This window comes from Bos indicus, chromosome 3 (assembly GCF_029378745.1).
Source record: "Bos indicus isolate NIAB-ARS_2022 breed Sahiwal x Tharparkar chromosome 3, NIAB-ARS_B.indTharparkar_mat_pri_1.0, whole genome shotgun sequence".
NCBI classification, from domain to species: Eukaryota; Metazoa; Chordata; class Mammalia; order Artiodactyla; family Bovidae; genus Bos; species Bos indicus.
Window position 1 is genome coordinate 116,149,742 of NC_091762.1, and position 14,387 is coordinate 116,164,128.

The 14,387-nt window shown below is 44.6% G+C and overlaps 1 protein-coding gene across 2 annotated transcripts in view; it reads right to left on the minus strand.

Moving 5' to 3' along the window:
* The window catches only part of IQCA1 (IQ motif containing with AAA domain 1), a 188,419-nt gene that overhangs the window by 126,523 nt on the left and 47,509 nt on the right, over window positions 1-14,387 (minus strand). For both annotated transcript variants that reach the window (XM_070786938.1, XM_070786937.1), the window contains exon 6: window positions 6,788-6,993. In XM_070786938.1, coding sequence (XP_070643039.1) covers window positions 6,788-6,993 — 206 coding nt within the window. The remainder of the gene's footprint in view (window positions 1-6,787; window positions 6,994-14,387) is intronic.

The window sequence follows — 14,387 nt, forward strand, 5'->3', positions numbered from 1 at the left end:
TTCCTGGTGTGTTGGCTTAAAAAGTGGAACAAGGCTATGTCGTTTATACCACTTCCAGATTCCTTAAGATTACACGGGTTAAGAGGAGTCTGCTAAGAGCCCAGGAGAAAAGCCACAGGGCCAGTCCTAGAGCTGCCACCCCACCCGGGGGTCTGTCTTCTCTCTAGATTGAAGGTGAGCTGGATGCCAGGCACAGTTTCAACAAATTAAGATGAAAAATGCAGGTGGGGAGATATGGTCCACACGGGACCATTTGCAAAGAAACAAAGGCCTAGAATCAGAGCTGACAGTCACTCAGGTGGCTCTGATGCCCGTGTGGGGAATGGGGGAAGAGACTGTGCATCTTCAATGACAAGAGTCCACAGTTCCATAGACTTCAAGGTTCTCCTTGAAGAGGTTGGATGAGGTCAGTTCCAAGACTCCTTTATGGTACTTCAAAAGGAAGGTCAGCCACGGGATAGTGAAACTTAGATGACAGTTCAGGCAAAGTCCCAAGCCGAGAGAAATACCAGTTATAGCAAAAGATGATCTCAAAACAAGTATTCCCATGACTGTGTCATCCAATATGGTAGCCTCCAATGACACATGGCAGGGCTTCCCTGGCGGCTTAGTCGAAGAGAATCTGCCTGCCAATGTGGAAGACACAGGTTTGATCCCTGGGTCCAGAAGATACTCTGGAGAATGAAATGGCAAACCACTCTGGTATTCTTGCCTGGGAAATCACATGGACAGAGGAGCCTGGTAGGCTGCAGTCCACAGGGTCTGAAGAGTCAGACATGACTTAGCAACTAAACAATCACCACAAAAATGTATATAAATAACTATAGTTTAGAGATCACTTAATAAAAGAGACATCACAAAGAAAAGCATATGAATGACTGGGCACTTCACAAAAGAAATGCTACCAACAAAAAGACTGAAAGATTTTCCAACTCTTCCAAATCATACAATAAATGCAAATTAAAAGATTACTGAGAAGTCACTGTTCTCGTATCGATTTGGCAAAATATTAAAAATATAAAAACGGATTCATTAGCCAGTGCATCTACCCAATAGAATGTTAAACAATCACGAAAGACTTCTTTTGGAAACTATTTTACGCACAAAAGGAAATCCAATGTTAAATTTTTTTAAATTAGAAAAAAGATTCATAAAACTAATTAAAATATACATTATACATGAGAGAAAAACACTGGAGAGCAATTTGCCAAAAATTTTTATAGTAGGTATCTCTGTATACTAAAATTGTAGATTTTCTTCTTAAACTCAACCTTGTAAATTTTCTACAGTGAGCATGTATTACTTTTACCACTGGAAAAAGGACTTCTTTTAAAATAATTTAAAAGTTGACTTGAGAAAGAAATCCTACTTTTGACGACTACCAGTACAGACTAAATGCGCTAAGAACAAGTATTCTAAATTATGGGAGTTTATATTAATTTTAACTTCTGGTCATTTTTAGTTGTCACTGTGCGCCCTGTTGGAATTTATCCTGAGGATTGATCGATGTTTCATGTTTCAAAAGACAATATTTGCTTTTTATTTGTCTTTGATTTAAAAAAGCAAAGAAAAGGATTTTTATCAAAGTCAATCAGATAAATGTAATCCAATTATGAAAATAAATCCACCCTTGATCTTGCATTACTTCAAAAGAATGGGTCTTTACGTCTGTGTGAATTATACACAGCACACCCATGGGACCTGCTCTAACTTAGCCTCCAAACTGCCAGGTCAGCAACACCAGGCTGGAATGCTCTCAAGGGGACTGGCTGGGCTGGGAGCGCTGGGTCTTCAAAGGAAGCCCAGAGCCAGCGGGAAGGGCGGCTCCCAGGAGGCACAGGGTCTCCCGTGACCCTTCAGCATCTCAGATCGGGGAAAACTCAACTAGCCAGCCTCCAGGCACCCTATTCTCTCATCAGAAGAGAATTTCTAAGAGTGCTCTGCAGGTATTGTATTAATCTACTTTTTTCTTTTTTAAACAGGGTGTTTTAACATTTTAATGTTTATTTTGGATTATCCCAAACTAACTTCATGCCTTTCTTTACTTTCTAATATATTTTCAACGAGGCTTTTAATTACTAAAATAATACTCATAAAAAAAAAGACATCTAACTGTACAGAAGAATATAAAATAAAAAGTAACATCACTACATGAAGTATCATCACTTCAAGGCATATAGATGGGGAAACAACAGCAACAGTGAGAGACTTTATTTTCTTGGGCTCGAAAATCACTGCGGATGGTGACTGCAGCCATGAAATTATAAGACGCGTTGTCCTTGGAAGAAAAGCCACGACAAACCTAGACAGCATATTAAAAAGCAGAGACATTACTTTGCCAACAAAGGTCCACATAGTCAAAGCTATGGTTTTTCCAGTAGTCATGTATGGATGCGACCATAAAGGCTGAGTGCCAAAGAAATGATGCTTTCAAACTGTGGTGTTGGAGAAGACTCTTGAGAGTCTCCTGGGCAACAAGGAGATCCAACCAGTCCATCCTAAAGGAAATCAGTCCTGAATATTCATTGGAAGGACTGAAGCTGAAGCTGAAGCTTCAAATACTTTGGCCACCTGATGCGAAGAACTGACTCATTAGAAAAGACCCTGTTGCTGGGAAAAAGACTGAAGGCAGGAGGAGAAGGGGACGACAGAGAACAAGGATGGCATCACCAACTCAATGGACATGAGCTTGAGCAAGCTCTGGGGGATGGTGAAGGACAGGGAAGCCTGGCTGGCGTGCTGCAGCCCATGGGGTCACAGTCAGTCTCGACTGACCGAGTGACTCACCACCAACACCACCACTATTCTTGTCCCCAGTGGTAGCCACGCTAACAAAGTTTCTAGTGAATCCTGTCAAAAATTTCCCATGCATACACAAAGATATATTTTAAAATCCATGTATGAATGTATCTTTGTATATGTGGGTATAGATTATATATATTTTAGCTTATTTGGGATTATAACTGTACACAGTGCTTTCAATTTGGTTATGTCACCTTGTAAACTGGATTTTAAAAGTTTATATAAAAGTAAAGAGGGCTTCCCTAGTGGTTTAGAATGGTTAAGTGGTTTTTATGTATTTTATATATATATATATTTATATATTTTAGCTTATTTGGCATTATAACTGTACAGTGCTTTTCAATTTTGTTATGTTACCTTTTAAACTGGATTTTAAAAGTTTATATAAAAGTTAAGAGGGCGTCCCTGGTGGTTAAGAATGGTTATGTGGTTAAGCCTCTCCCTGCCAATGCGGGGGACACTGGTGCAATCCCTGGTCCAGGAGTCAGAAAGAAATGAACAAATAAGAATCTTTTTTTAAAAAGTAAAGAATTATTTCATCTGCAGGAAATGTATTTGCACGCATCTGTTTTCTGAAGTCCTCAGAAAAGAGAAGAAAGTTGCTGATAAGGAAAGTTCACAAACAGAGGGCAGATCATCTTCGTTAACTATGAAAAGGAAGGTTTCAATTATAAACCAAGATGATTTAAACAGAAGGCAATTCTTTTGAAAGAGCTGCCTTTCTACCTCAATTTCCATGATTGCAGAAAACCATCCCGAGTGCATTTCCTCCAGACACAGTTATGTAATCAGATAAGAACGGAAAACCTTGGCCCTGCTGGTCTGCACAGGCCACTGCTTGAATGGGAAATGTGATCACCACCATCCCTTCTCTGCAGCGGGCACAGTCCTCATGGGGCGTCCACTGCTTCAGGGGAGGGGCCCAGGGGTGAGCAGCTGGCTACAACACAGCAGGAATCATTACGGCCTGCCCCTGGGGCTAAGTCTTGTCCATGTGTCACAGATGAGGAGATGGACTGCACGGAGAGGCTGAGCCACTTCCCGAGGCTGCACAGCTGTCCTCAGGCTCCACTGTGTGTGCTCACACAGACCACCTGCAGGAGGAACGGGGAGGGTGCCAGCAGAGCTCAAGGGGGAGACAGAAAGGAATTGCAGGGAGGCCCTGAGCAAGGGTGTCATAAAGAGGCTGAAGCTGAACAATAAGCTGGTGGTCCAGGCCAACGGGGAAGAGAAGAGAAGGCAGAGGAGTGAGGACATCGCCTGGACCTTGGGCCGCACCCTCCAAAGGTCTCAGACCAGGAGGGGATGAGTGCAGAGACCCGGGCAGAGACCCCGGAGGGCCTGGAGAGCGTCACGGACCGCCTGGGTGATGCGAGGTGTCTTCCTGTGCGAGAGGCATGTGACGGGGTTGGATGGAGCTGGGAGCAGGGGACCTGCTGGTGAGACAGCCCACTGGTCTCCGGAGGCCTGAGCTTGGCACCCCGGGTGCTCCTGGGGAACATGGGGCTTGGGAAGGACTCAGCATCCCAGCGGGATGAGGCCTGTTCAGGAGACGAGAGACCGGAACTGCGGCTGCCCAGGGACTTGCCCCGGCTCCCAGCGGGTGCTACCAGGACTGGTGACTTCGCTCTGCAGTCAGATGCCATGAGGGGACATTCATGTCTGCAGATATCCTCAAAGTACATACTTAACCTTAAAGAGACTGTTTTAAATCAGAAGAGACTGCTACCTGTTAAGCTTTTCCTATATTGCGAGCGGGGGTTTAGTGGAGGGCGGTGGTGGGGCAATCTGAGAACAAGTGATTGGAATACTCAGTTTTGGTATTTGAGTAACAGAAAAACATGCTATTTTTAAAAATGAAACGCTAACATCTTTGCTGGTAACTGTATCTTTTCTTTGATATATTTTCTAACAGCTTTATGGATGTATAATTAATACATAATAAACTGTTCATGTTCATGGGGTTCTAGCAGTATGAATAATGGAGTGGTTTGCCATTCGCTTCTCCAGTGGAACACATTTTTTCAGAATTCTCCACCATGACCTGTTCGTCTTGGGTGGCCCTGCATGGCATGGCTCACAGCTTTATTGAGTTAAACAAGCCCCTCTGCCATGAGAAAAGAGAAGGGGGCGGCAGAAGATGAGATGGTTAGATACCATCACCGACTCAATGGACATGAGTTTGAGCAAACTCCAGGAGACAGTGAAGGACAGAGGAGCCTGGGGTGCTGCAGTCCACGGGGCTGCAATGAGTTGGACATGACTGAGCAGTGGAGCACACACAAAGTGTTCATATTTAAGTGTAAAATTTGGTAAGTTTGAGATACGTATCTATCTACCTATCTATGTATATTTTATGTCTTCACCAAACCATCACCACAATGAACAGTGAGGAGGAAGCTGATAAAAGAGAACCCGTTTTGCTACAAAATATCCCTGAAAACACATATAAAGAGAAAAACTCACAAAAGTAATCAATTTTGAATTTTAAGAAATGATAAATATTTAAAAGCTCTATTTGGAAAGAAAGTTATGACCAACCTAGATAGCATATTGAAAAGCAGAGACATTACTTTGCCAACAAAGGTCCGTCTAGTCAAGGCTATGGTTTCTCCAGTGGTCATGTATGGATGTGAGAGTTGGACTCTGAAGAAGGCTGAGAGCTGAAAAATTGATGCTTTCGAGCTGTGGTGTTGGAGAAGACTCTTGAGAGTCCCTTGGACTGCAAGGAGATTCAACCAGTCCAGTCTGAAGGAGATCAGCCCTGGGATTTCTTTGGAAGGAATGATGCTAAAGCTGAAACTCCAGTACTTTGGCCACCTCATGCGAAGAGTTGACTCATTGGAAAAGACTCTGATGCTGGGAGGGATTGGGGGCAGGAGGAGAAGGGGACGACAGAGGATGAGATGGCTGGATGGCATCACTGACTAGATGGATGTGAGTCTGAGTGAACTCCGGGAGTTGGTGATGGACAGGAAGGCCTGGCGTGCTGCGATTCATGGGGGTTCCAAAGAGTCAGACACGACTGACTGACTGAAATGAACTGAACTAAACTGATTTATATAATAAAGGACTGAATTCCCCAATCAAAACCATGTAACTCTGATATCGAACATTCCGAAAGAATCTTTGTTATAAAATTTAAGGATTATTGAGGAGATACTGTCTTAAGACCCCATACAGAGTTAACGCAAGAGAAGCTTACCGACTGTTTAGGTTTTTCTGAATCACTGTAAAGTAACTGATGTATGTCAGACACCTGTTGCTGCGTGGTAAGTCACCCCAACAGTCAGTGACTGAAACGACACACGTGACTGTGGGTGGGGAGCCAGGTGTGGCTTAGCAGAATACCCGTGTCTCAGGGTCCCTGCCCCCTCGAGGCTGCAGGCAGTGTTGGCTGGGGCCGCAGCCTCACTGGAAGGCTCGCCTAGGGGAGAATGCCCTGAGTTCACACACGTGACTGTGGACAGGATTCTGTTCTTCTCAGGCTGGAAGGAGGCCCTAGGCTCCTTGCCGGCTGTTGCCAGGAACCTCTGTCAGTTCCTTCCAAGTGGGCCCCTCTGCTGGGCAGCACCTGACCACTCTTAGAGTCAGAGGGAGAAAGCACGTGAGGGATCGAGAGGCAAGCAGGACGGCAGGGTCGCCATTGCTTTTGCCACACTCTTTCCTTTAGAACTGAAGCTCCAGGTCTACATCACATGCAAGGAGGGGAGGGCATCACCAGGGGAAGAGGCGGGGTCCGCAGAGGCCATCCGCCTACCACGGGGATCTGTCATTGTTCAGTCGCTCAGTCGTGTACAACTCTGCGACCCCATGGACTTCGGCACACCGGGCTTCCCTGTCCTTCAACTCTTAGCCTTTTTACTTTTCTAAAATGAAGCCAGAAAAGCACATGAATCTATATCAGCATATTTCTATGCTTAAAAATATCCCAGGACATCGCCCGCCACAGAAGAGACCATCAGGACAGACACCCTGCACTCACCTGCATTCGATGAACCAATGACGGATCTGATCCTGAAGGTTCTCCTTGATGTCGGGACCTTCTGTGAGTTTCAGGTCATCCTTGATTGTGACCAAGGCATCTCTGTATTCCTCTTCATGCTTTATCTGCACCTTATTCCTCAGGTGGCACAGCCTGTCAGCCTGGATCATTGCGGCACTGACTTCATTAAACAAAGGAGGTGGATTCTGAAAATACAGGCCAAAAGCTTTGAGATCATGAAGGTTATAGTGCTGGTGAAAAATATTAGAGACTAGTGAAACATATCAATATCTTCAATAGTGTCTTACCCAAGGCCCTTAAGAAGTACAAACAGAACGAAAGAATCAGAACTTGCAGGAGAACTTGAAGGAGTGATTGGCCACCGTGGGGAGGAAGGATCAGATCACTTCATACATTTTCGAGAAACTAGCTGGGGGTGGGGGTAGGTAGCTAAAAAAATGCATGTTTGGTAAATCGTTCAAAAATTATTCAAATTACAGAAAGTAAAGCTTTTCTAAATCTTCTTGGTTAGGGGGAGAGAAAAGAATATAGAGTAAGAAAGCAAGAACCAATGAAAGGAGTGGGTGTTCTGATTTCAAGGAAAAAACGCTGCCAGGATTTCCCTGGTGGTCCAGTGGATAAGAATCCACCTGCCACTGCAAGGGACGTGGGTTCAGTCCCTGGTCCGGGAAGACTCCACATGCTGCAGAATGTCTAAGCTCATGTGCCACAACTACTGAAGCCCTCACACCCCAGAGCCCGTGCTCCACACAACAGAAGCCATCACACCGACCAGCCTGCGCGCCACAGCTAGAAAGGAGCCCCTGCTCGCAACTAGAGAAAAGCAACACAGACCCACAGCACAGCCAGAAGTAAACACATAAAATTATGAAAGGATAAATCATGTTAACAACACAAGCTACCAATACTGCAAACGCATTGATTCGTAATATTTTGTGCTGGATTTTGTTGTCTTCTTTGCTCTTGATGTTAGTAGGCCTGTCTTGTCTGCGTGATGAAATGCCATATAATGCTGTGCTTCTGTGCGGATCTTCCCATGTTCATTCAGGTTAGCAGCATGAAGTCGGCTACGGGAATATTTACACCATAAGTCAGTTCAGTTCAGTTCAGTTGCTCAGTCGTGTTCGACTCTGCGATCCCGTGAATCACAGCACACCAGGCCTCCCTGTCCATCACCAACTCCCGGAGTTCACTCAGACTCACGTCCATCGAGTCGGTGATGCCATCCAGCCATCTCATCCTCTGTCGTCCCCTTCTCCTCCTGCCCCTAACCCCTCCCAGCATCACAGTCTTTTCCAATGAGTCAACTCTTCGCATGAGGTGGCCAAAGTATTGGAGTTTCAGCTTTAGCATCATTCTTTCCAAAGAAATCCCAGGGCTGATCTCCTTCAGAATGGACTGGTTGGATCTCCTTGCAGTCCAAGGGACTCTCAAGAGTCTTCTCCAACACCACAGTTCGAAAGCATCAATTCTTCAGTGCTCAGCTTTCTTTATAGTCCAACTCTCACATCTATACATGACCACAGGAAAAACCATAGCCTTGACTAGACAGACCTTTGTTGGCAAAGTAATGTCGTTGCTTTTCAATATGCTATCTAGGTTGGTCATAACTTTCCTTCCAAGGAGTAAGCGTCTTTTAATTTCATGGGGGCAATCAGCATCTGCAGTGATTTGGGAGCCCAAAAAAAGGTCTAGAAATGAGCAAGTACGACAGATGAAGGCTTGATTTACTGCTTTGATTTGACTGTGCAGACTTCGAAAGTGGTAGAGAAAATACCAGTGCAGATGCACATAAACGTGTGTCACGTCTGTGTCACACTGTGAATAGCACAAAAAATGGAGGTAATATTCTTCCAGCATTCAAAAACCATCATCTGATTCAGCAAAGGAGTCCCTGACTTAAAAAAGTTGGATGAGCGACGTTCTGGCATAGATTTTGCAGTTTCACTTTCACTTTCCTCATTAACACAAAGAAAAGTATCAGGCAACATTCATACTGAAATGACACTCATTTGTCAACTAAAACCACAGGCTGACAACAGATACATGGGTTTAGTAAAAATCGAGGAAGGTGCTCTGAGAGAATCCACAGCTATGTTGAATATGCAAGGAAGAGAAGTACATATTTCACTATTATTTGTAAAACTGCATGTACATATCTTATATCAATGACATGGTAATAAACATAGGTCTGAATACATATGCATGTGTTTCTTTCCAGAGAGTCATGGTTAAGCAATGTGCGGGAGATGTGGGTTCAATTCCTGGGTCAGGAAGATCTCCTGGAGGAGGAAATGCAACCCACTCCAGTCTTCTCTCCTGGAAAATTCCATGGACAGAGGAGCCTGGTGGGGCCTGGGCACATCCAAGATCAGAACTCAGTTGTCGGTGATGCCTTGGTCATCTGCATACGCCTCCACTGCCCACCTTCCGTGGGCCTTCCTTCCCAAACAGGCTATTTGGGATGGGATAGTTACAGAGCCCTCGGAATCTAGGGCAAAGCCTCTTGTTGTTGTTTAGTTGCTAAGTCCTGTCCTACTCTATTGTGACCCCATGGACTGCAGCCCGCCTGGCTCCTCTGCCCATGGGATTATCCTGGCCAGAATACTGGAGTGGGTTGCCATTTCCTTCTCCAAAGGCTGACCTCAGTTCAGTTCAGTCGCTCAGTCGTGTCCGACTCTTTGCGACTCCATGAATCACAGCACGCCAGGCCTCCCTGTCCATCACCAACTCCCGGAGTTCACTCAGACTCATGTCCATCAAGTCAGTGATGCCATCCAGCCATCTCATCCTCTGTCGTCCCTTTCTCCTCCTGCCCCCAATCCCTCCCAGCATCAGAGTCTTTTCCAATGAGTCAACCCTTCGCATGAGGTGGCCAAAGTACTGGAGTTTCAGCTTGAGCATCATTCCTTCCAAAGAAATCCCAGGGCTGATCTCCTTCAGAATGGACTGGTTGGATCTCCTTGCAGTCCAAGGGACACTCAGGAGTCTTCTCCAACACCACAGTTCAAAAGCATCAATTCTTTGGTGCTCAGCTTTTTTCACAGTCCAACTCTCACATCCATACATGACCACTGTAAAAACCATAGCCTTGACTAGATGGACCTTTGTTGGCAAAGTAATGTCTCTGCCTTTCAATATGCTATCTAGGTTGGTCATAACTTTTCTTCCAAGGAGTAAGCGTCTTTTAATTTCATGGCTGCAGTCACCATCTGCAGTGATCTTGGAGTCCAGAAAAATAAAGTCAGCCACTGTTTCCACTGTTTCCCCATCTATTTCCCATCAAGTGATGGGACCAGATGCCATGATCTTCGTTTTTGATGAGTTGAGTTTTAAACCAACTTTTTCACTCTCCTCTTTCACCTTCATCAAGAGGCTTTTTAGTTCCTCTTCATTTTCTGCCATAAGGGTGGTATCATCTGCATATCTGAGGTTATTGATATTTCTCCCGGCAATCTTGATTCCACTTGTGCTTCTTCCAGCCCAGCGTTTCTCATGATGTACTCTGCACAGAAGTTAAAATAAGCAGGGTGACAATATACAGCCTTGATGTACTCCCTTTCCTATTTGGAAACAGTCTGTTAACTAACCTCAAAAGGTTTTTTTGTCAAATCAGAAGCATAAACAAATCTTCCTCTTCCTGGAGAACTGAACAAGATAAGCCAAGGGTCTGAAGTGGAAAGCGAACGTGAACCGGGTAGAGTGAGGAGAGGGGTGGGTATGGGGAGAAAGAACTGGCACGTCTGATAATGTCCCACACAGACCAGCGGTTCTCAACCTGGTTTGTGCCTCAGTACCTTTGTCAGTCTGGGGAAGTCCACGGATTTCCTCTCAAAATAACGTTTTCAAATGCAGGCTTCCCTGGTGGCTCAGTTGGTAGAGAATCTGGCTGCAGTGCAGTAGACCTAGGTCCGACCTCTGAGTGGGGAGGATCCCCTAGAGAAGGAAATGGCGACCCACCAGTATTCCTGCCTGGGAAATCCCATGGACAGAGGAGCCTGGCGGGCTACAGCCAGGGGTCACAAAGAGTCGGACACGACTCAGCAGCTAAACCATCACCAAAGATAAAATGCACAGATTTATATGGGAAACCAATTACACTGACACATAGCTGTACCTGGTAATGATTAGGCTGGGATTTTGGGTGATGGAGAGAAAGGCCACGGAGATAAAGTGCCATTTTCATCACATCATATCAAGGGCACACACTATCAACAAGACTTAGGGCTGATGATGCTTCCCTGGGTCACTTGACTTAGACTTCACACTGCCCTCTTTGTCATTAAGTGCACCCCCAGTTAAGAAGTGAAAAGTGAAGTTCCTCTCCTTGAGGATACAGCTTCTAAAATTATTTGGGATCATGCAGCAGACATGATTTGTCTCTTTGCTCACACTGTTAATTTGTTTGATCTGTATGGCCTCATGGATATTCATTTTACACTTTGGGTTAGAATCCAGTGCTGCTTTATTATTTTCTGTTCAAATTGTCCCAGTTTTGGTCACTGGGAGCTCTTTCAGTTGGCTCCTGCGTCACTTTGAAAAACTTCCATCATTATATGCATGTGTTTCTGTGGTTTTTAAAAACATGTTCATTTTACATATACCTAATTTTTAAAACGTCAGTAATTGTCTCCCCAAGTGTATCATACCCCCAAATCCAAAACAATGGGGAAAGATTAGTTGCTTCAATAAATGGTGTTGGGAAACGGGATATACACATGAAGGAAAATGAAACTGAGCCCTGTATATACACTATATATATACACACTGAAACTGAGCCCTGTATATGTACTGTATATCGCTTACTTATACAAACATCAACTCAAAATGGGTTAAAGACTTAAACATCAAACAAGAATCCAGAAAACAACTCAAGAAATAAAGAAGAGGCTTCTTGACAGTTGTCTTAGCAATAATTTTTGGGGTATGACACCAAAAACTCGGGCAACAAAAGCAAAACTAGACAAGTCGAACTATACCAAACTAAAAAGTTTCTGCACAGCAAGGAAACAAGAAACAAAATGAAAAGGCACCCTACAGAAAGGGAGCAAATATTTACACACCACATATCCGATAAGGAGTGTGGAAAAGCCGGAGCCAAGATGGCGGAGGAGTAGGATGGGGAGAACACTTTCTCCCCCACAAATTCATCAAAAGAGCATTTAAACGTCGAGTAAATTCCACAAAACAACTTCTGAATGCCAGCAGAGGACATCAGGCACCCAGAAAAGCAATCCAACTCTTCGAAAGGAGGTAGGAAAAAATATAAAAGACAAAAAAAGAGACAAAAGAGGGAGGGACGGAGTTCCGTCCCGGGAAGGGAGTCTTAAAAAGAGAGAAGTTTCCAAACACCAGGAAACCTTCTCACTGCCGAATCTGTGCCGAGCTTTGGAAGCACAGAGGGCAACATAACAGGAAGTAAAAATAAATAAACAATTAAAACTCGAAGATTGCGAGTCCTACGGTAACTCCCCCAGCGGAGAAGCAGCACAGACGCCTGCATCCGCCATTAGCAAGCGGGGGCTGGGCAGGGAGGCGCAGCGCGGGCTGCATCGCTTAGAGTAAGAATCTGGCCTGAATACCCTGAGCACTATCTGAGCGAAATAATTTGGGCTAGCAAACCAGACTGTGGGATATCTACCACGCGAAAAGCCAGCCCCAACCTAAGACACCGCCAGGCCGGCGCACGGAACAAAGAATTGAACAGAGATAGCCGGCTGCAGACCTTCCCCCTCCGGTGACAGGCAGCCAGAGCTGGAAGGGGGCAATCGCAGCCCCAGAGAGACATTATCTATAAAACTGTAAGCAGGCTTCTTTGCTAACTAAAACTTCTTGGGGGTCTGGACGGTTAACATCTGCCTGAGAAGGTGCGCCGGTTTTACAACCAGATAACCGAGTGGCGGGGAGGCGATAAGTTGCAGCATTGGCGCTCACCAAACACCTCATCACTTGAGCTGCTCGGACCTGGGAAGAGCACAAAACTCAGGCCCAACTGAGTCTGCGCCTCTGAGGACTACCCGAGTGCCTGAACCTGAGCGGCTTGGACCTGGGAGGTACATGCCACCCAGGGCCAGCCTCGGATTGTTCCCGGTGGAACAACCTAGAGCCCGAGCAGTGTGGGCAGGGAGGCTACACGCGCCGTGAGCGGGGGCAGACCCAGTGTGGCTGAGGCACTGCGAGCACACGCCAGTGTTATTTGTTTGCAGCATCCCTCCCTCCCTCCCCACAGCACGACTGAACAAAGAGAAGAAATACAACTCCACCCATCAGAACACCGACACAAGCTTCCCTAACCAGGAAACCTTGACAAGCCACCTGTACAAACACACACACAGCGAGGAAAAGCCACAATAAAGAGAACTCCACAAACTGCCAGAATACAGAAAGGACACCCCAAACTCAGCAATTTAAACAAGATGAAGCGACAGAGGAATAGCCAGCAGATAAAGGAACAGGATAAATGCCCACCAAACCAAACCAAAGAGGAAGAGATAGGGAATCTACCTGATAAAGAATTCCGAATAATGATAGTGAAATTGATCCAAAATCTTGAAATTAAAATGGAATAACAGATAAATAGCTTGGAGACAAGGATTGAGAAGATGCAAGAAAGGTTTAACAAGGACCTAGAAGAAATAAAAAAGAGTCAATATATAATGAATAATGCAATAAATGAAATTAAAAACACTCTGGAGGCAACAAATAGTAGAATAACAGAGGCAGAAGATAGGATTAGTGAATTAGAAGATAGAATGGTAGAAATAAATGAATCAGAGAGAATAAAAGAAAAACGAATTAAAAGAAATGAGGACAATCTCAGAGACCTCCAGGACAATATTAAACGCTACAACATTCGAATCATAGGGGTTCCAGAAGAAGAAGACAAAAAGAAAGACCATGAGAAAATACTTGAGGAGATAATAGTTGAAAACTTCCCTAAACTGGGGAAGGAAATAATCACCCAAGTCCAAGAAACCCAGAGAATCCCAAACAGGATAAACCCAAGGCGAAACACCCCAAGACACATATTAATCAAATTAACAAAGATCAAACACAAAGAACAAATATTAAAAGCAGCAAGGGAAAAACAACAAATAACACACAAGGGAATTCCCATAAGGATAACAGCTGATCTTTCAATAGAAACTCTTCAAGCCAGGAGGGAATGGCAAGACATACTTAAAATGATGAAAGAAAATAACCTACAGCCCAGATTATTGTACCCAGCAAGGATTTCATTCAAGTATGAAGGAGAAATCAAAAGCTTCTCAGACAAGCAAAAGCTGAGAGAATTCTGCACCACCAAACCAGCTCTCCAACAAATACTAAAGGATATTCTCTAGACAGGAAACACAAAAATGGTGTATAAATTCGAACCCCAAACAATAAAGTAAATGGCAACGGGATCATACTTATCAGTAATTACCTTAAACGTAAATGGGTTGAATGCCCCAACCAAAAGACAAAGACTGGCTGAATGGATACAAAAACAAGACCCCTACATATGTTGTCTACAGGAGACCCACCTCAAAACAGGGGACACATACAGACTGAAAGTGAAGGGCTGGAAAAAGATTTT